Here is a 22,007-nt window from a genome sequence, read left to right on the forward strand (position 1 = left end):
ATATTCTTTATAAAGCACAAAGGTATCAGTATTCACCTCAGAAACTTACTAAACCTTTGAATAGACTTATTAAGAAGGGATATAATTACGATACTGTTGTCAAGTCATTAAAGATTGCATATTTTGGCGTTAATATTGAAACACTGATAAGGTCTTTGCATCGGAACTAAACACATTTATTCTAAAAACAGTTGTTGGCATGACACGGGTTATGTTCTTCTCATATATGTTATGATGGTATGATACTAAACCCCTAACGGGAAGGATTGTGCCTGATGTTCATATGATGAAATCATAATCTTTCAGTCAGTTTAATTCACCTATCGCCGCTCCGCCCATAATAATTTATCGACCAATGAAATCGCAGATGCGCGCGCGTATTTTTGTTGCTACAACAAGACTCAGACAAACAATGACGTCTGCCTGAAATTGTCTGAGTGTACATTTTGGTCAATTATGGTAAAGCGCTGTTGTTACGGTGTTTGTAACACCGACAGTCGGTACGAGGATCGACTTCAGGACGGTGTTTATTTTTTGCCATTTCCGAAGAAGTCAAACAACTTAGAAAAGTGTCTAAAATGGATAAAGGCCTGCGGAAGACCGCACTCACAGTTCAATGTTGAACGGATAACGAGAGCAACTTACATTTGTTCAAAGGTATACTGAAACAAATCAAATACTTTAAATTGAAAGGATTCAACAGTATTCTTGTTTTAAATATCACCATTGATAAAAAATTGATGTCCTAGACACCAAAACACAGCTTATGACAGTCCATACCCCCCTTTTTTGTGTGCCTAAAGTCATAACATAGCGCAATATAGTCATGTACACACACGACCGACACATTAACTTTACACGAATATACATAAAAATAAATAAATTGTCAAGAGATTGGTTTCAGATATGTAAATGTAAGCATTTATTATACAAAGTCCTTCCAACTGTCCAATGCATTTTCCAACCATGTTTTAGTTATCATCTTTGTATATTCCTGAACTGTTTGGATAACTTTTGTGTACACTACACATATTTAATCATGCCTTGCATACACAAGAGAGGGTAAGTCTTCAATGTAAGTCAATTAACAAAAGGAATTATTTGATTCATGAATTTTGGAAAGCTATCTCTTTGCATAGAAGTATGTCCCTTAGGATAAGGGGAACTGCCCTCACTTCTAGGTATACTTTCTTTCTTTTGCCCAAACTTTTGGTCTTTGTCTCGTAATATATTGAAAACCCTTTTTCTAGGAGCCGTGCTGGCGAAATTTTTCAGATATTTGGACTTAGTTTTTTTTTTTTGGTGGGACAATTAGATTATTTAAGCTGGAAAGAGCCTAGAGGTGTTCTTCGTCCTGGGGGTAGAATATTATGCATATATTTCCTGTGTTTGAGGGAGATATAAAGATTTGTTAACCCCAAAAAAATCATATTTGACGAGGGCATATGACTTTTCGAGGGTGAACTAATCTTCATATCTCCAACAGTCGAGGGAAATGAAAGTTCTATTTGACTGACATTACTTTTTTTTACATCTGAACTTTAGATATTAATTTACACAGTTGTTTTCTTATCTGTTTTGCTTTAAAACAACATACACAATGATAATCAGTACTTTAAAGTGCACTATTTATTTATTCTTTTCTATTTGTTTTTTTTTTAAATGAAATTACTATGTTATCTTTAAAACAAACACAATCAAAATATATTTCTATTATTGAAACATTTGCCATGGCAAACATCGCACAAGGCAATCCCAACGTTCAATGCAGTAATAATTAGGCCATAGAAATGAAAGAATTTTGTGAAATACACATTGTGATGAACAACTAATTGTCTAATTGGCACTTGAAGCAGTTTGACCCAAGGTTCCATGTTGAAGGTTTTACTATGTCCTATAACTGTTAATGTTTAATACTGTTGGTCCTTGATGGAGATTTTTCATTGAAAATGAAAGAAAAATGTGTAAAAAGTCTGAACTGCATTTATGATCTGATAGAATTCATTACAAGTTTAAATCATTAATGATTAAAAAATGTCTCATACATGTATTTTTGTATATAAGTCTTTTTTTATACTGACTCATCCTACTGAATTGACAACAGGTTACGGTAACTTTGTTATCAAAAAGACATAAAACCCTGTAAAAATTTCATGTGTCAGATAGACCCTCATTAGAACGCACATATTTTAGGTACACACACATATTATGATGTTGATTGATTGATTTAAAACAAATCTAAGCTGCTGTTTTATAATTGAACTGATAATCCTTCCAGTAAATACAGTGTACAATATTTTAGGTTCTCTATTTCAGCATTTTGTCAACAAAAATGGGCCAACAGAAGAATATCCCGACCCGATACCATTTGATGGACGAACTCCAAAACCAGCAAGAAAAGTCCTCACCAAAAGAGTGATTGAAACCCCAAAAGCTGCACCAAACAGACAAGTGAAAAGAAAATTGATCTACAGGTAGATACAAATTTTATGAAAATATGTCCCTTATAAATATAATAATTGGTCATAAATATGTAACCCATAAAAACAATTTTTTTTTCTCCCATCATTCATTTTTATCAATACTGAACTATACAGTGACTTTACCCATAAACCAAAATATAAAGCATTACAGGTTATGATTGTTTTTAAAAGGTGACATACATCTGGACTACATGTAACATCCATTTGTTTCCTTGTTTTCTTGCTTAACGTTTGTATTTTCGGGGCCTTTTACAGCTGATTATGTGGTATGGACTTTGCTTGTTGTTGATGGCTATACAGTGACCTACAGTCGTTAATTTTCTGTGTCATTTGGTCTCGTGTGAAGAGTTGTCTCATTGGAAATCAAACAAGATATTCCTATTTTATATCTAAAGTCTGGTCAAGTCAATATTTCAAGAAACTATTAACAGTAACAACATACCCTAATTTATTTTAAATTAGAGCAGAAGTAAAAAGCAAATGCAGAAATATATGACACACTAGCTTTGTTTAACAAATTACTGTAAATGAAATAATATACAGGTACCTTTAACAATATTTATTATTTTTTTATGAAATGGCCCTCTCCTATTTCAAAGGTCTTTTACATATATATCTTTCTTTTTAATAAGAAATCGCTTTAGATAATTTCACAAATTCAAGTTGTCTCCCTTTGACTAATTGTTTCTTGTTATTTCAGTGAAACATCAGAAATTCAAACAACAGAAATAACACCAGATTCCAACAAAGAAAATATACCACCAGATTTCAACAAAGAAAACACTGTTGCTATACAAACAGAAGGAGGATGTAAGTTGAAATGTGTGCCTAAGACTGATATTTGTACAGCAGAGGATGACAATGATTACAAAAACAGTCCTTTTCAGGACTACTAAACTTTCTCAAAAAGATGTTTTCATTTGTTGATGGTTCAATTTTTTGGTACACAATGATAAATGACATAACACAAAGTTTGTGATCAGTACTGTTTATTAAATACAGTTAGTATGCAAAGTGATTCAATAACATAAAATTGTGAGTTGAAATGGGGTATGCGTAAGAAAGACCACAATCCAACCAAGAAGCATAAAACAGCATGTACACCAAACAAACACATTTTAATTTTGTTAAAAAATCAATCTTGGTATAAAATAAGTGCTCTTTTATTGTCGACCTTGTAACTTTGAAATTGTAGATTAATTTTTTTTTAAAGTTTTCTCTAAATTTATTTATTGATATATCACTTTCAGAATTGAATTACTTTTAAGGTGGAACCTAACACTATTACTAAAATTAATTTGGCTCGTTTAATTTTCACAAAATTTTGACAAAGTATTTACTCCTTTTGATCCTTTGACAAAAATATAAAAATTTCAAAAAATTTGAACCAACCATTTTACTAGAAATTTACACTGCTTACATAGCAGTTTGGCAGACAATAACTTTGATCATTGAGAAGCGTAATGTTTCCTTAACAATGTAAGTTAATTAAAACGTTTAGCTGATTTTACAGAGTTTTCTCCTTGCAGTGTTAGGTATGATGAAAATTTTGATAAAGTAATAATCATACAAATTAAAAAGAATGTTCTACATGAAGTCAGCAAGAGGAGGGATTCTTAAAAAATGTACAAGGCTTAAAAATAAGAAGGGGTTCTTTGACAAACCATTTATATTTACTATACATGTATATACCAAAATGACACCAATTTAGGTGTCACCCAACATCTGGACTTAAATTAATTTGGCTCGTTTAATTTTCATAAATTTGTTTACAAAATATGTATTTTGATCCTTTGAAAAAATTATAAAAATTTCAAAAAACCTGAACCAATCTCTCGAGAAAAAAAATGTAAGAGATATAGTAGTTTGACAAATACTATTTCTGATAATTAAAAAGCTTTATATTTCATTTAATAACAATACGAGGTGATTAAATATCTAGGTGATATCACAGATTTAATCCCCTGAAGTGTTAGGTACAACTTTAACTTCCAATATAATAATTAAAAATTATGCTTTTAACATCCTGCAAACAGTTTTTTTTTTCCTTGTAAAATTTTCGAACTTCTTGCGTTTCCCCTAGCTAAGACACAGGGTTAAATATTTTGCCCCATCACACACTTTTCTTTTTATAGAAATATTTAAATGATCATTTACAAAATATAAGCAAACTGAAGATTTCTTTTCTTACAATTTGTGACCCAAATAATACAAAAGCCAAATATATAAGGTAAAAGTCAGAGAAATCCTTTCCCTGCCATTTCCTTAACATCAAATATCTTGATAAGGAGTTCTTTAACCTATAAAATTTTCCAATTATATATTTATTCCTAAAGTAATGCTTTCCTGATTCATTTTATCATTTATAAGTTGTACATTTTTTTTATTTCACCTAATACATTGTAATATATAAATAAGAATGTGATATGAATGCCAATGACACAACTAGTATTCTTATAAATGATTTGTTTTTTGTCAAACATGAAATAAATTAACCTGCAAGAAACTTCTTACACACTGAATAAAATTATAAATGTACATGATCAAAATAAAAGTCTGCAAGCTTATTAAGAATGTTTTGCATTACTGCTTTGTCTGGATAAATTCTTTCAATATGGATGTCCTTCTTTGTATAGACTACAAAATCACAAAACTGAGAACCTGTTACAAGTAATTGACCTTGTACCTGAATAAAATAATCATGACTGATTTTTAATTTCGGTCCATTTTCAGACAACTCTAAACAAAAGTCTGCACCCTGCATTGCGTCAGTGATAAGGTTATCTCTTTGGCTAAATGGACATTTAATTTCCATAATTCCAGTTACACCATTGTCACATATTTTGGCATCTGGAGTAGCACCAATAAAAGGGTACCTCGGGTTAACTACAAACCCACAATCATGAACATGATGGCCAGAAGTTTGAACATATGAGTTTCTAGCTTTTATTTCATTGTTTCTTCCATATGATGTTGCTTTACTAGTGAAAGGCTTTGGCTTCATTATGGAAAGAATGAACTTGTCATTAATTGCAGCTTTTCTTTTGACAATTCTATGAAAGTTTGATGCTGTTATTCTCTTTTCTCTTTCCTTGAACCACTTTTCACATTGAGCTTGTTCTCTGGTCTGTTCTTCTATAATGTTTACTTCATCATTTGAAATGGTGTCTATCAAAGTGTTGTATTTTTCTGATAAAACAGATTGACCATTTTCTTTCGGAAAAACTAAATCTCCACAAACAGTTTCCACTGGAACTATTTCTCTCTCTGAATAAAAGTCTGCCTAAAAAGAAAGGGGATTGTTAAAATTTTATATTTAAGGAAATAACTGAAATTATTTTTCTGTTTATGGAGAAATAACATAAAAAAAATGGTGCACACTGGTTTTTGTCTAGCCTTATGATCATAAGATAGTATCCAGAAGTAAATTTTTTAAAACTAAATTCCATTTTTTTCCGTATTTTACTTATAAATGGACTTAGTTTTTTTCTGCAGGGAAACATTACATTAACTCTGTGGTTAGAGTTTTTAGAATTTTAATAACATTCTTAAACTATACTTGATTTGTACCAAACTTGGACAGAAGCTGGTTTATGATCATAAAATAGTATCCAGAAGTAAATTTTGAACAGATATATCATGTTAAGGAGGGGTATTTGCGAAAAATACCAGTCGAGGGAATGTTAAATTTCACGAGCCGTAAGGCGAGGGAAATTCATTCTCAAGACTGGTATTTTTCGCAAATACCCCTCAATAACAATAATTGATATATCTGTTTAATTACACCGAATGTTAATGTACTAAAACGCATTGATGATCGTGACATTACAAGCGTCCAGTCGGATAGAGTATATTTTGGCAAATACCACGGCAGAGAGGGTAAAAAAGGCATATCCTTTTAGCAAATACCCCGGTGGCGTTAAAAATGAACGATATTCATTTGATAACAGTAAATTGGTGAAAAATACACTGGCTATTAACCAATCAAAACCCCGGATTCTTACATAAGGTGTAATTATGTAAAAAAATAAATCCATTTTTTCTGTATTCTACTCTTAAATGGACTTAGTTTTTTCTGCGGGGAAACATTACATTCACTCTGGTAAAAGTTTTTAAAAAATTAATAACTTTCTTAAACTATCCTTGGTTTGTACCAAAATTGGACAGAAGCTTATTTATGATCATAAGATAGTATCCAGAAGTAAATTTTGTAAAAAGATAATTCCATTTTTTCTGTATTTTACTATTAAATGGACTTAGATTTTCTTACAGTTAACATTACATACGGTCTGCAGTTAAAGTTTTCAAAACATTTATTAGTTTCATTAACTATAATCCTAGATTTTTACCAAACTTGGACAGAAGCTTCTTACAATCAGAAGATAGTATCAAGAGGAATATTTTCATTGATTTTTTGCCTCATTTTTGTTGAGCCTGAGATTAATAGTAAAAATAGGCGAGACACTGGGTTCCGCGGAACCCTTACAATTTTTTTTATTTTTAAGTCTGCACCACAATATTTAATGTTATTACTAATTGACAGATAAAATATATCAGTTTTTTCTCATAATTTAATTCTAAATTCTATTTTATACTGGAGTAAACCATGAAATAAAGTTGACGACATCAGGCTCACATCAATAAATTTTGTCTATGAACTGATAGACAAAACAACGTCATCAAATCAATTTTTTTCTGATCTGTTTGAAACTAAAAAAAATCAGATTCCAACTTTTTTTTCTTTAACAAACATATATTTAAAAGTCACAAGAATCTAATGATATTTTTTATATTTCAGGGGCTGACCCAATTGATATTCTGTCTCTAACAGTGCAAAAGGAGATTTTGGAGAGAGACCTTGCACGAAAAATATTGGATAATGAAAAGCTAACATTGAATAATGCATCCAGGAAATCCCAGAAAATATTTCAAGTTCAACAGAGGGAAAGGTCAATTTTTTCAGCCGAAAACTTTACTAAAAATGATAAAATGTTGAGATACTACAGTGGCTTTAACAATACTGAATTTAATGCAGTTTTTAAGTTTTTAGTGCCAGATTCATCAAATTATCCCTTAAAAATGTCAAAGAATATGAAGATAAAAATAAAAATCAAGGACCAGTTTTTTTTTACATTATGTAAATTGAGAAATAATTTGGACTTTACAGATTTGGGATACAGATTTCAAATATCTACACAAGACTGTAGTTCACTTTTTTGTGACTGGATAAATTTCATGTACTTAAGGTTTGGAGCAGTATGTACTTGGCCGCCACGTGACATGATTATTAAAAATATGCCTGAAAATTATAAAAGGGATTTTCCTAATACTTTGGCAATAATTGATGGTACAGAAATCAAAATACAGAAGCCTTCTTCTCTGCATGCACAGTCACAGTCATATTCAAATTACAAGTCTACAAACACTTTAAAAGCTTTGGTAGCAGTTGATCCTAGAGGGTCACTTTTATTTACTTCATGTTTATTTTCTGGTGCTATATCAGACAAAGATATATTTGAACAATCGGGATTAAAGAAGATGTTACAAAACTTAGTACAGCATGGTCATATCAAGGAAGGTGGTGGTATTATGGCAGACAAGGGTTTTAATATTCATAAAGAAGTTGAAGATTGCAAACTAAAGTTAAACATCCCACCTTTTGCTAATGCTGGATTACAAATGACTCAAGCAGATGCACTTTTAACAAAGAAGATTGCTGCACATCGCGTACATGTTGAGCGTACTATAGGTTCTGTGAAGAAGTTTAAAATAGTTGGACAAAAAGTACCTTTATCTTTGTTTGGACGTGTTAACCAGATTTGGAATGTATGTTGTTTTTTAACAACTTTTCAAAAACCAATTATTCGTCGAAAATAATTACATGTATTTTAGTACAATGAACATGTGTCTGTTTTTTGTTCATATTTTCAATTAAGGGCATACAATACAGTTTTGGTCCTATATTTACAAGTTGATGAAAATATGCATCTAGACTATTGTTTACCTGATTAAATCAAATATGTTATAAAAAATATACCTTCATGTGGTACTTTTTGAGTAAAATGAGGTAGAAATATTGTATACTTGCTCAAAATTCAGAATTCTAGCCGTATTTTCTTCTTCAAAAGAAAGACAAAACTTTAACATTTTTGTTTTATAAAATAAACCCAAATTGTTTTTTTGTTAAATTATCGATAATTTCTGTATTTATAAGTATCCTAAAAAATTATGCAATTTTTATTCAGAAATAACTCATATTTATCAAATGTTAATGAATTGAGAAAAAAAACCATCATTTTTTGCTGTATGTTTGTCAAAATTAAAAAAAAATCCACTATTTACAGTTTTATAAATTTTGGGTCACAGTCTCCTTGCAAAATGGAACAAATCGCCGCTTTAAAAAAAAGGGGTCCATGAACTTGTTTTTAAGATAAATCAGTTTGAATGATAAAAATCAGACAAGTCATAGTTTGATGTCGCAAAAATAACAATTTACATTAACAACCTTATTACCTCCCCTGTAACTGTATCGTATGCCCTTATCTTAGAATTTAGCTAATTCATTTACTTTAAATTCAGAACATAAGGATTTCATGTTCAGGATCAGGACCCCTCCTGTCCTCCCTCCCTCATTAGCATATTGCATTAAACATTTAAGTATAGTATGCACTAGTTCAACCAATAACTTGAAACAAAAGACATGTACAGCTTACAAGTATTTAATACTCAGTCACAGTGGCGGATCCAGAGGGGGGTTTCTGGGGTCAGTTAGATTCAGCATATCAAAGAACCCCAGAACTTAATTTTTGTTGAAGATTAGTTTTCGACCCTAATTTGGACCAACTTGAAAACTTGATAACAATGGTTCATGATTAAAAATCTAAATACATGTTTTGATGCAGCATTTCAAATAACTACCAAACATTTTATTTGTGTTAAAATCAAACCAAGTTTAGTTTTCGACCCTTTGGACCTTAATGTAAACCAATATGAAAATTGGACCCAAAATTATAAATTTGAATACACAGTTGGATTCAGCTTATAAAAGAACCCCAAGAATTCTATTCTTTTTTAAATCACACCAAGTTTAGTTTTGGACCCTTTGGACCTTAATGTAAACCAATATGAAAATTGGACCCAAAATTATAAATCTGAATACACAGTTGAATTCAGCTTATAAAAGAACCCCAAGAATTCTATTCTTTTTTAAATCACACAAAGTTTAGTTTTGGACCCTTTGGACCTTAATGTAAACCAATATGAAAATTGGACCCAAAATTAGAAATCTAAATACACAGTTAGATTTAGCATATAAAAGAACCCCAAGTATTCAATTTTTGAAGAAATCAAACTAAGTTTAATTTTGGACCCTTTGGACCTTAATGTAGGCCAATTTGATAACAGTACATAAATTTAACTTTTAGATACACATCCCTGGAATTCAAATTTTGATAAAATTGAACTAAGTTTAATTTTGGACCCTTTGGGCCGTAATGTAGACCAATTCATCAATATGGTACTTATATTTAACCTTTAGGTACACAGTCAGACTCAGCATATTAAAGAACCCAAATAATAAAATTCTTAATAAAATCAAACAAGTTTATATACAAATTATTAGAAAAGTATTGTTTATAATTTGAATTTAACTTACTTGAGTACTTAATGCACTTCCCAGTGGAAAGGGTCCATAACTTGTGTCCTGCATGACTGGTGTGTTGTGTGCTAGATAGCTGATGGGATAACCTTTTAAGCTGTTCAGATATGAAATGTCTGATTCTTTTACTTGGATCTTCCTGCAATCATAGACATTATTTTATAAATATTACTTATTGTACTTCGAACAATAATTAAAGACATTGTTAATTAGACTTACATGTACATTTAGGAGCACATTTTTGGCATTTAGAGGAGCAGTATTTAACCTACTAAATAATAATATGATTAGACTTAAGAGAAGGTAATCAAGTTACACTGTATTTTTTTGTTGAAAATGCAACATATATATATATGACCTGAAAGACAATGATATCACATACTGTAAAGTGCCATTACAGCTTTTCTATAAAAGCCTGCAAAGCAAACCTTTGATTATTTATTAATTATACCTTATAATTGTAAATTTCTTAATACACAGAAACAATATGCAGAACAAGGTAAAAAAGCTATGTTCAGTATGAGAAGAACTGCATCATTATTATGTTTAAATGTATTTACAATGCTTAGTCTTTTTGATACTTATGTTAGTAGCATATTAATGTATGGGTGTGAAATATGGGGAGTACACAAATCTCCTATGATAGAAAAGGTCCATTTGGACTTCTGCAAAATGTTATTGGGTGTCAAAAGAAAGACCTCAAACGTTATGGTTTATTTTGAATTAGGTAGATTTCCACTGCAGTATGAGCGTGACTATAGAATACTTAAATTTTGGTTCAAAATTTTGAATAGTGACAATTGTATATTATTTAGGTCTTGTTATAAAAAAGTTGTGTGAAATTGTTCAAAAAGTTTGAATTGGGCAACATATGTAAAAAGATTGATATATTATAGTCTTGTTATGAATAATTTGTGGAATAATCAGTGGTTTAGGAGTAATAGAGGATGAATTTCATTTTATTCTTCAATGTAGTAGATATACTGACTGGCGAAAAAAATATACGAAAAGTAATCCTGGTCTAGGCAATCAACTTTTAAATTAATAGAATTATTATCAGGTGAAAACACAAAACAGCTTTGTAACTTGGGAAAGTATATACATTTCTCTCTTAAATTAAGAAACAGTAAATTGTAATAAAAGATATTTTGTATTGATGAAACTTCTGATGTCACCTATTGTTTATTATGCATATTGTTTGAAATATGCCATATGTATACACTGTACATGTACTTGATTATACGGATGAGCTGTAAGGCTCAAAGTAAATAAAGAATTTGATTAACTGGCTAGCTTCGTTTGTTTGAATTTGATTGGACAATAAACACACACTTCATTTTAAGGTGAAGTTCCACATTGTATGTCAATTAATTTAGCACAGCTGCAAAATCTTTTTTCCCCTGGTTGTCCTTGAGGAAAATTTGAAATCTGGGCACCAAAACATAATTATTCTAATAAATTTTTATAAATCTGTTCAAACCTTTCCAAAGGGGATCAAAAGATAACTGTTACAGGAAGTATATCATGTACATGTATATTGAGCCTACATCATTATAATATATGGTATACATGTACATGTGAAGATCTTGAACAAAATATATACATATTATATTTCTTAGTGCATATTCTCGTCTGTGTATTTCCTATTACCCTCCCTAGTTTGTAAGCTCAAAAATAGCCTACATTGTACATGTACCTACCCTAAAGTTTATTTTTTATTTTTCAAGAGGCATTTCACACTGTTAAAGTCAAAATGTCTCTCCAATAAACACGATGGACTCAATGTTAAACCAAAAAAGAGGGGGGGGGGGGGGGGGGTTAATCCTTCCCTGCCCTATATTTTCCAAAAAATTAATACAGAAAAGGGGAGCTTTAAAATAATTGAAAAGATATATATATAGCCACACACCCAACACTTCCCCTAAAAATAAATGGTATATCCCTTACAATAGACAAAACCATTGCCATGCATACATATGCAATGTTTTTGTATGGCACTGTATAAAAATCACAAAGAAGTGGGACAGTTCCCCTTATCCTAAAGGAACATACTTCTTTTGTGGAAAAAAGAGACTTGACAGAATATTTTTGTAATGTCAGATATACAACTAACAACGGAACCGCTGTACCCTTGCTGTCAATCAAGGGGTGCGTCTATATTGGCGAAATCTCAAAGTACATAGTTACAGACAGAAGAAGTGGCCATAGCCATGTAGTAAAAAAAGGGGGGCGTTACGTTTTATGGTTGAGAGGATTACATGGATTATGATTACAGGTGAATCGACATGCAGATAAAATTAATGATTGAAAAATAAACGTACCCTGCAGTGCATGAACAGTTGGAAAGTTCTATCTGTCCTCCATTAACATCGATCTCAACACTGTGCGGGATCTCGTTCTTTCGTTGACTTCTATGACATTTTGCGGAGATGTTTACTGTCTGCATGCTCAACGACTTGTTTCAACATTTTCACATTATGAATATATCCCTCGCTGAAATATTTGAAACCAGTCTGCTTGCATTTCAAAGAAATTTCACAATTAAGATACCCCAACTGGAAATTGTTTGGCAGATCAGACAAACTTGCCGCACGATAAGGCTTGGCGGACGCCATCTTTTCCGCTTTGTTTGTCTGAGTCTCCGTGGCAATAGCTAATTAGCATAAATGGGCGGAGCATAACCCTATATGGGCGATAGGTGAAATGAAGTCTGGAGCTGGCATGTCAGTTAACTGCTAGTAGTCTGTTGTTATTTATGTATTATTGTCATTTTGTTTATTTTCTTTGGTTACATCTTCTGACATCAGACTCGGACTTCTCTTGAACTGAATTTTAATGTGCGTATTGTTATGCGTTTATTTTCTACATTGGTTAGATGTATAGGGGGAGGGTTGAGATCTCACAAACATGTTTAACCACGCCGCATTTTTGCGCCTGTCCCAAGTCAGGAGCCTCTGGCCTTTGTTAGTCTTGTATTATAATTTAATTTTATTTTCTTGTGTACAATTTGGAAATTAGTATGGCGTTCATTATCACTGGACTAGTATATATTTGTTTAGGGGCCAGCTGAAGGACGCCTCCGGGTGCGGGAATTTCTCGCTACATTGAAGACCTGTTGATGACCCTCTGCTATTGTTTTTTATTTGGTCGGGTTGTTGTCTCTGTGACACATTCCCCATTTCCATTCTCAATTTTATTACAACTAAGTTATTCTTCATGTTAAGGTAAACGAATACAGATATGTTGTTCTAATTAGGTACATTATATTATCTCAGTATCGGATGCAAACACGTTTTGCAAATGATTTTTTGACGGAATTTCTTTTACATTTTTCAGGATTGATAGAAAAGATTCATGTAGTTGTCGATAGTGTGGTATCTGATGCTTTGAACGATATTTGTTAATTCATTTTTGTATTCACCATTAGCGGTCAATAGGATAAATATTGAATCTGTGAAAAATTCGCATATTAGAAAAATGTAATGAACTACTCAAACTATAATTTACTCATTCAATTGACAAAAAAGTCAATGGTAAACAATAAATATAAAGAAGAAGATGTGATTTGAACACTTTCCATTCGAGTCCGTATGTTATAAAAGTTAACTATAGGTCAAAGTACGAAGCCGCGGCACACACCAACCAGCAAACTATAAATTATAGTGTAAAACCATTCATACAGGACGACCGAGGTCTTATAACAGAGAAACACATATGAACCAAACCAACAAACCACATCCATCGAACAATAGGTTACTGACTTAGGACAAGCGCATACAAATGCAGAATGTGTTTGATATATTAACTAGTATTTCAAGATAAGTTAAAACATAGTATCTAATCATAAAGTTAAATCATCAATATGTTTTATCATTGAAAGAAAGCTTCGTGTCGAAAGTTGTGAAATCAAGGATCTATGACATAAAATTGCTATAGGAGGTATTTTGATTTTTTTGTATAATTAGATTCTTAATGTCAAGCTAGAGATGTCCATCAGAAACCAAAGATTACGTCAATGCTTCATTTAGGTCTTTATAACAACGTCTAAATTCAACTATGTGAAGATAGTCGAAGATAAATACGTTACACAATGTGTTATTGACCAGACACTATATAAACGTTACGCAATGTGTTATTGACCAGACACTATATAAACGGGGTCGTTTGTGGCATTAACCGATTCTGATTTTATCGCTTAAGGTCAAAAGCACACTGTATCTGATTATATTCTCAGTTAATGCAATTTGTGTATCGATTCTGTATACCTATTATTGATGATTCTGTATACCTATTATTGTTGATTCTGTATACCTATTATTGTTGATTCTGTATACCTATTATTATTGCTTCTGTATACCTATTATTGATGATTCTGTATACCTATTATTGTTGATTCTGTATACCTATTATTGTTTATTCTGTAAATCTATTATTGTTGATTCTGTAAATCTATTATTGTTGATTCTGTATACCTATTATTATTGATTCTGTATACCTATTAATATTATTAATCGTATTATTTTAGCAATTTGTGATTCGTTAAGACTTGGTCACATGTTCATTTGTATTTACTCAGGCTGCACGCTAATTCTGCTATATTTAGCGTTTCGTAGGTCAGAAACAGCATATTGCACAGAGCATACAGCATGTTACTAAAAATACATTTAAAAAAACCCAATTATCGTCACATGTTCTTCTCGGCCAATCAAAACGACTTCCTGTCTAGACTGTTGCAGTAGTTGCAGACGATCATGGCGGAACAGATGGCTGAAGGTAGATTCGCGTCCCTGGGACAAGACGATAGGGACAATATAATGGAAAATATTGAAACAAAAAACACAAAAAGGCAGAACACCACAGCAGTTAAACTATTCAGGGAATATTTGACCGAGAAAAGTAAGCCGATAGAATTCGAACAGTACACTATAGAACAAATGGACGATTCATTGGCATCGTTTTATTTGGAAATGAGAAACAAAGAGGGTAAACATTATAAAAAGACAACAATGCAAGCATATAGACAAGGTCTAAACAGACACTTACAGAAATGTAGGGACATAGACATTTGCAATGAAGAAATATTCAAAAAGTCCTGTAAATCCTTCAAGGGTATGACAAAGGAACTCAAGCGCCTTGGGCTAGCTGCTATAGAACATCACCCTTCCATAGAAGAGAGTGATATTGAGAAGATGTACTCATATTTTTGTAAAAATATGGAGGATGCACAGCTTTTGCAGTATAAGGTAATTTTTATACCACATACATGTAAAATTAATAAAATTGAGAATGGAAATGGGAATGTGTCAAAGAGACAACAACCCGACCAAATAAAAAACAACAGCAGAAGGTCACCAACAGGTCTTCAATGTATGACACATTTTTTTAATTCCATGCATAAAGCCTTATCAGTGTAAAAATAAACATATTGTGAATTTTAAAGGATGACTTCGCTACAAAGGAGGTTGTATACAAAAAAAATCATACTATAATATATAGGTGTTCCATGCGTATATATGTACCTATTCATCTACATTTGTACATGCTTAATATTGCGCATGCATATTAATATTATAGACGAAAATTTTCACAATCATCTATAACAATCTATAATAAGAACAGCACGTCAATGTGACAATTAGATGTATATCAAAATTAAATACAAATATTATTCAATGTCAATAAAATATTTATCTTCTGTTCATAGTGAAAATGGCTAATTATTTGCATATAATATTGAAAATTGTGTTTGTTTTTAGTATCTATCTAATTGTGTGCATACTGTCCACTTCAATTAAAATTTCTTCTGTTTTAGGTATTTGTTGACATCATGCTGCACTTTGGTCGTAGAGGGAGGGAAAACCTGTCAAGTCTTACAAGAAAGCATTTTGCAGTTAAGCGTGGTGCAGATGACAAATTGTATGTCTACAAAGTAATTGATGAGCAAACAAAAAACCACCAGTCAGACAGTGAATTATCCTCAGATGGACGAATGTATGAAATTACAGGTAACTGTTATCTATATATACATGTACATATTGACCTACAAAGTAACTACCCTTTAATTTTTTTTGCATTGATTTAATATATATATAATAACCATTAGTGAGTAAAAAAATATCAACCAATATAGCTACATATCCCATATTTTTTTTTTATCAAGTGTTTTGAACCACAGTGGCAGACATTTTTTTATAATATTATTTTGCCATTTTTTTCATATTACAATCAAACATTAATAGGAAAATGTGATATTTATAGTTGGTAAATACGTTGTACAATGTATATGTCAAATATCAATGAATATATGCATGGGATAATATACGAAAAACAAAATAGAAATTATTGTATAAACTCTATGATCATATAAAGAAAAAAACTTATTTGACTGCAGAAGACTTTTATCTGGAGTATTTTTATTTAGAAATGTTTAACATGCTTTTTTCAGATGGTGAAAGATGTCCAGTGAAGTCTTTTGTGAAGTATATCAGGAGGTTGAATCCTAAATGTGTAAAATTATTTCAACAAGCAAGATCATACCCTAAAGAAGGAGTGTATTATGACAATATACCTCTAGGTCATAATAGACTTGGCCAATTCATGAATGAAATTAGCAAAATGGCAAATCTTTCTCACATATATACCAATCATTCCTGCCGAGCAACAACTGTTCATCTTCTTGACGAAGCGGATATTCCAAGCAGACATATAATGACAGTTACGGGACACAAGTCAGAAACTTCTCTAAAAACTTACTCTGGAAAAACTTGTGAAAAAAAGAAACGGCATATGTCGGAAATTTTAAGCTCAAAAACATGTGGAAAGAAATCATGTATATCTAATATAGATTTTCTTTGCTTGTCTCAAAGTACAATTACAGTTGAAGCCAATGAAGGGGTGGAAAATATTCCTGTTGAATTGAGTGATGCAAATTTTGATTTAGAGCTTTTATCAAACTCGCAGAATGAAACTGTAATGAATGACATTTTGCCTAATAACCAATTGGATGAAATTCTTACAGAAATTGGTAATGGTCCCTCAAATACAAATATAATGAAACCAGAGACATTGAAGACAAATCAAAATTTTTTAAACCTACCACAACCAGATATGAAAATGCCATTTCTTAATAACTGTAACAATGTAACTGTTAATATAAATTACAATGTTCATCCATATGTGAACAACCCTGCAAAGGTATAGCTTCATATACAAAATGTTTTTGTTGTAAATTTCTTGTTACTTTATCTGTTAATTGTTATATATTGTTTCAATTAAACAAGCAAACATCTATATATTGATTGTTGTGATTCTGTTATAACGTATGAACATTTGAAAATTTTACAGTCATAATGGTTTTGAAGACATGCAAAACAATATATTATTCATGCAATAGTTCTTGATTAATAATATAACAATTGTAGCCTTTGTTTGAGGTCGATACGAGGTTATATCGACCAAGAGAAGCATATCGACCTCGGACTTCGTCCTCAGTCGATATGCTTCTCTTGGGTCGATATAACCTCGTATCGACCTCATACAAAGGCTATAATTGTATATTATTGATTCTGTATATCTATTATTGTTGATTCTGTATACCTATTATTGTTTATTCTGTATACCTATTATTGTTTATTCTGTATACCTATTATTATTGATTCTGTATACCTATTATTATTGATTCTGTATACCTATTATTGTTGATTCTGTATACCTATTATTATTGATTCTGTATACCTATTATTATTGATTCTGTATACTTATTATTATTGATTCTGTATACCTATTATTATTGATTCTGTCTACCTATTACTATTAATTCTGTATACCTATTATTATTGATTCTGTATACCTATTATTATTGATTCTGTATACCTATTATTATTGATTCTGTATACCTATTATTATTGATTCAGTTTACCTATTATTATTGATTCTGTATACCTATTATTATTGATTCTGTATATTTATTATTATTGCTTCTGTATACCTATTATTGTTGATTCTGTATACCTATTATTATTGATTCTGTAAATCTATTATTATTGATTCTGTATACCTATTATTATTGATTCTGTATACCTTTTATTATTGATTCTGTATACCTATTATTATTGCTTCTGTATACCTATTATTGTTGATTCTGTATACCTATTATTATTGATTTTGTATACTATTATTATTGATTCTGTATACCTATCATTATCACTTTTACTTTTAACTGTTTAGCTTTTTCTGTTTTGTAATTGTTTCATCATTAGTATTATTGATATGAGTATACCACATCAATTATGTTACAAATGTAGTGCAGATAGTATCATCAATTGTGTCATCAGATAACATCTTTTCTCGTTTAGTTTGACCGTTATTGAATTACATGTTTAATGTTAAGTGAAACAGTTTCTCAAAAGTCAACAAATACACCATGTTCACTTGAGTGTATTGATAACAAATTTGATTTCCTACACTTTTACAGATGAATCAGAATAAGAAAATAAGAGTAAAAAAGTTTCAATAAAAATAACAAAGTCCAATGTATAGCCAGTCATTAAAAAATAGAGTAAATGTTATTTGTATATATATATACATAGTACACATGATTGCAATTTTATTTAGATAGACATGTAAACTATATATACAAACACACTATATATTTGTAAATTAAGAAATAATTCATAGCTTGTTGGAAATTTACACATGGCCTGGGCCGTGATATTCGAATTTTATCCTGAGCGTTACAATCTATGGCTTCCATGAATTATTTCGATTCTAATAGGACAAATACGGTCATTAAAAAACTGAAGCGAGGGTGGGTATGCTGTGTGTGTGGCTGTTCTTTTTTACTCCCTGTTAGATAAAGCTCAAATATCTTTATAAATATATAGCTTGCGTAGGTTATTTCGTGAATAACTGCTAGAAATAAACTTTCAAATTCATTAAATTCTCAAACCCAACATTTGCCATTTTTAATTTACATGTTTTTCTCGTAAGCTTCCGTCAAATCCAAAACTGACATTTGTAACTAAGGAGCCGCCATGTTGACTTGCTGAAATGAGTAAATTTGCGAATAACGCAATAGAATAGAATAGAAAATAAAACAAAACCTACCTCAAAAATCAGTTTTAATACAATAATCATACGAATTCCGATGGTTCACGTAACAGAAAACTTTCAACTTTAGCGGTTTCATTTGTATGACGTCATGTTTTGAAATGACTTTTAAAAAAAACGCCAAAAAGATTAATAGACTTTCGCGGAATTTTATCTAATTTTTATTTTGTTGATTTCTCCGAGCTCTTGTGCATTACTTTTTTTTTATTAGGCATGCGAATAAGAATAAAAGTTATTTTGTCTTTTTTTAATTGCTCTTTTTAAAACAATAAAATCGGCAAGGGTCTGCAAATAGGTTCCAATACATGTAGATTTACGTAGGAAGTATATTGTAACAGCCATTATTATGTATATCTCTGAGTCTGCGCTAAGTATATTTTATCGAGAATTTTATCACAGTGTTGTTTACAAAGCTAAAGAAGCACGTCATATTAGAATATATCATATATCAGCTCATAATTCAAGTAAAGAAACAAGCAGATGTTATAGTGTTGATAAAATAATAGACTATGTACTAAGTGTAACACTAACACTATTAAAGATGAATACCATTTTATACTTGAATGTCAAATATATAATGAAATCCCAGAAAAGTAAATTAAAAATTATTATTAAAGAAATTCATCTAAAAAACTATAGAGAATTAGAGGCGAACAATGGTTCAGGGAAATATCCTTTTGGGTAAGACTGTTTTTCATGTTTACTATACAATATGGGTTTTGCCCATTTTTAAGGCCATACAGTGACCTCTAGATGCTTACATTTACTCAATTTGTTTTTTGGTTCATAGTTGACTCATTGACTATCATACCACATCTTCTTATCTTTAATTTGTCTTGCACTTCAATAATGCAATATAGGTATAACTGGTTAATTATAAAGCCAGTTATTTTGTTACGTCAAATTGATTAACACGTTTTATTAATTTGTTTCACTGATGCAATGATTATTTTTGAAATGTTAGCTGTTTCAACTAACGAGATATTTGATTCTTATTTGTCCTGACATATTTTTCTAGGCGCTCATGAATATCGATTTCTCCATGTTCAACATATAAGTTTTAGGATACATTTAATTTCAAGGTTTTCAAATTTGCATTGTTCTTGCAAGTTTTCTTCAAATATACTTACAATAATATATTGTTATCGCGTCTATGACAGATTAAAATGTTTGTTAATTTTAGAGGATTCGCTATTGGTAAGTCATTTTAAATGGAATCGCTTTTGGTAAATTGGTGAATTTGGAATGCAGCTGAATAAGGCAGGTCTCATTTTCATCAGTTTAAAAAAAAACACTAATGGTATGGTAATTATATTTGGTATGCAGTTGTAATTACATTTACAAAGGAGTAGGTCCGGTAAGGACCGATTTTGGCCTCAAATTTCAGGTTTATCTGACGAAAGATTTTGACAACTTTTTAAACACTTAAGTGTCTATTTTATTTGAAGTAATTAGTTTATGTGAAAGATTTTAACAGATTTAGTCATTAAAAACGATCCGATTCAAGCTCAAATATGAAAAATCTACCTAATATGCCGAAAAAAGTCACTTTTCAGATGTTTTTTTTGTAAAAATGAAAGTGGCCGCATCCGTGTTCATCCTCAACCTTTATATATCGTCGCTGGGCTTCTAAAATGTCGTATATGACTTTTTTGGCTAAAAATACTTTTTGACACCAATGGTCTGGGCGGGAGGAAATCTTTAGTATCACAAAATAGCATACAGTTAGACCAATCAAAATGTGTGAAATAAGACATATTACAAAATTGCCAATGTCAGTTGTTTGTAAAGTTTGCTTCCAAAATGTTGTATGAAAACTTGAAAATCGTTGTAGAATGGCTTTGGGAAAAAAATAATTGTACATTTCTTTATTTTTGTGAAAATAATTTAAGTTCTTGGATGATCCAGAAATGTCAACGTTTTTATGTCACTGCTATTTACAAAAATGTTCAAGTTCACATACGACATTTTGGAAGCATGCATTTTGCCAATATTTTCAAAGCCTGTTTGTAAGAAAAAAAATTCTTGAAAAATTTGTAATATACAACATTTTAGAAGCCCAGCGACGATATGTTATGTATTATCATAAAATACAACTTACAATTCAATATTAAGGATGAACACGAATGCGGCCACTTTCGTTTTACACGAAAACCGTCTAAAATTTAAATAAAATGCTAGAATTATGAGGATTTCAATAATTTAGCATGACTTAATGGTGCTAGTACCGGATATATGTGCATTGTATTGTCAAAAACAGCCCATATTTATGTAGCAGAGGCATTCTACTGTCCAATAAATAACTAAAGGTTTACATATTAACAATTTTGTAAAACTGCTATATTTTGGGGCCAAAAAGGGGTCTTACTGAACCTACACCTTTAATTTGAATAGTTGCTTGTTGATTCGTTTCCCCCTCCTCCGCTCACTTACATGGACTAGTGTGTAGGTAATTTGTCAGTTAAAGAGGAACCAATCTTGGTATAACGTAAATAATGTTGTTTCGCAGTTGTATAAAAAAAAATTGTCACTTCGCATGTCATTGGAGATTTGTTTGTTACTCTTGAGTACATTGACTTTGAACGTTTTGCCAAATTAAAACATAAAAGTGTTGAGTTTAATTTAATTTTGCATTATTGCACGAAGATCCGACACAGGTGAGGCATATTAAGTACAGCTCTTTATAAGAACCAGGCAGTGTGCCATATACATGTGATACATGGGGGGTTTCAGATTTTATCTATATTTGGCCTAGTAGA

The 22,007-nt window shown here is 31.0% G+C and overlaps 4 protein-coding genes across 4 annotated transcripts in view; 3 read left to right on the plus strand and 1 right to left on the minus strand.

Moving 5' to 3' along the window:
- LOC139526298 (uncharacterized) overlaps positions 1-14,050 on the plus strand; it is a 35,373-nt gene extending 21,323 nt beyond the window's left edge. The window contains exon 8 of the mRNA XM_071321427.1: positions 13,477-14,050. Within this exon, the coding sequence (XP_071177528.1) occupies positions 13,477-13,544 (68 nt within the window). The 3' untranslated portion in view covers positions 13,545-14,050. The remainder of the gene's footprint in view (positions 1-13,476) is intronic.
- Positions 355-8,384, plus strand: LOC139527384 (uncharacterized). Its single transcript, XM_071322798.1, has 4 exons — positions 355-657; positions 2,317-2,474; positions 3,184-3,293; positions 7,282-8,384. Exons 1-4 carry the CDS (start codon positions 457-459, stop codon positions 8,358-8,360), a joined length of 1,548 nt encoding a protein of 515 aa, XP_071178899.1. The 5' UTR covers positions 355-456; the 3' UTR covers positions 8,361-8,384.
- Positions 3,456-10,408, minus strand: LOC139527385 (uncharacterized). Its single transcript, XM_071322799.1, has 2 exons — positions 10,138-10,408; positions 3,456-5,766 (listed from the first exon to the last, which is right to left on the minus strand). Exons 1-2 carry the CDS (start codon positions 10,189-10,191, stop codon positions 5,011-5,013), a joined length of 810 nt encoding a protein of 269 aa, XP_071178900.1. The 5' UTR covers positions 10,192-10,408; the 3' UTR covers positions 3,456-5,010.
- Positions 14,051-14,637: 587 nt separating the features above from the next.
- LOC139527386 (uncharacterized) lies at positions 14,638-17,432 on the plus strand. The gene is made up of 3 exons (XM_071322800.1): positions 14,638-15,383; positions 15,953-16,145; positions 16,586-17,432. The coding sequence occupies exons 1-3, from the start codon at positions 14,892-14,894 to the stop codon at positions 17,338-17,340; spliced, it is 1,440 nt and encodes a 479-aa protein (XP_071178901.1). The 5' UTR covers positions 14,638-14,891; the 3' UTR covers positions 17,341-17,432.
- Positions 17,433-22,007: the final 4,575 nt, after the last annotated feature.

The sequence above is a fragment of the Mytilus edulis genome, chromosome 6 (genome assembly GCF_963676685.1).
Source record: "Mytilus edulis chromosome 6, xbMytEdul2.2, whole genome shotgun sequence".
In the NCBI taxonomy this organism is placed as follows: Eukaryota; Metazoa; Mollusca; class Bivalvia; order Mytilida; family Mytilidae; genus Mytilus; species Mytilus edulis.

Bases quoted from the DNA above. Each gene is read 5' to 3' on its own strand.
- LOC139527384 (XM_071322798.1), top strand. From the start codon at position 457: ATGGTAAAGCGCTGTTGTTACGGTGTTTGTAACACCGACAGTCGGTAC. The intron at 658-2,316 runs GTATACTGAAAC...TCTCTATTTCAG, and splicing joins CAACTTACATTTGTTCAAAG to CATTTTGTCAACAAAAATGG. The intron at 2,475-3,183 runs GTAGATACAAAT...TTGTTATTTCAG, and splicing joins AAAAGAAAATTGATCTACAG to TGAAACATCAGAAATTCAAA.
- LOC139527385 (XM_071322799.1), bottom strand. From the start codon at position 10,191: ATGCAGGACACAAGTTATGGACCCTTTCCACTGGGAAGTGCATTAAGT. The intron at 5,767-10,137 runs GTAAGTTAAATT...CTTTCTTTTTAG, and splicing joins GAAGTGCATTAAGTACTCAA to GCAGACTTTTATTCAGAGAG.
- LOC139527386 (XM_071322800.1), top strand. From the start codon at position 14,892: ATGGCGGAACAGATGGCTGAAGGTAGATTCGCGTCCCTGGGACAAGAC. The intron at 15,384-15,952 runs GTAATTTTTATA...CTTCTGTTTTAG, and splicing joins CACAGCTTTTGCAGTATAAG to GTATTTGTTGACATCATGCT. The intron at 16,146-16,585 runs GTAACTGTTATC...TGCTTTTTTCAG, and splicing joins ACGAATGTATGAAATTACAG to ATGGTGAAAGATGTCCAGTG.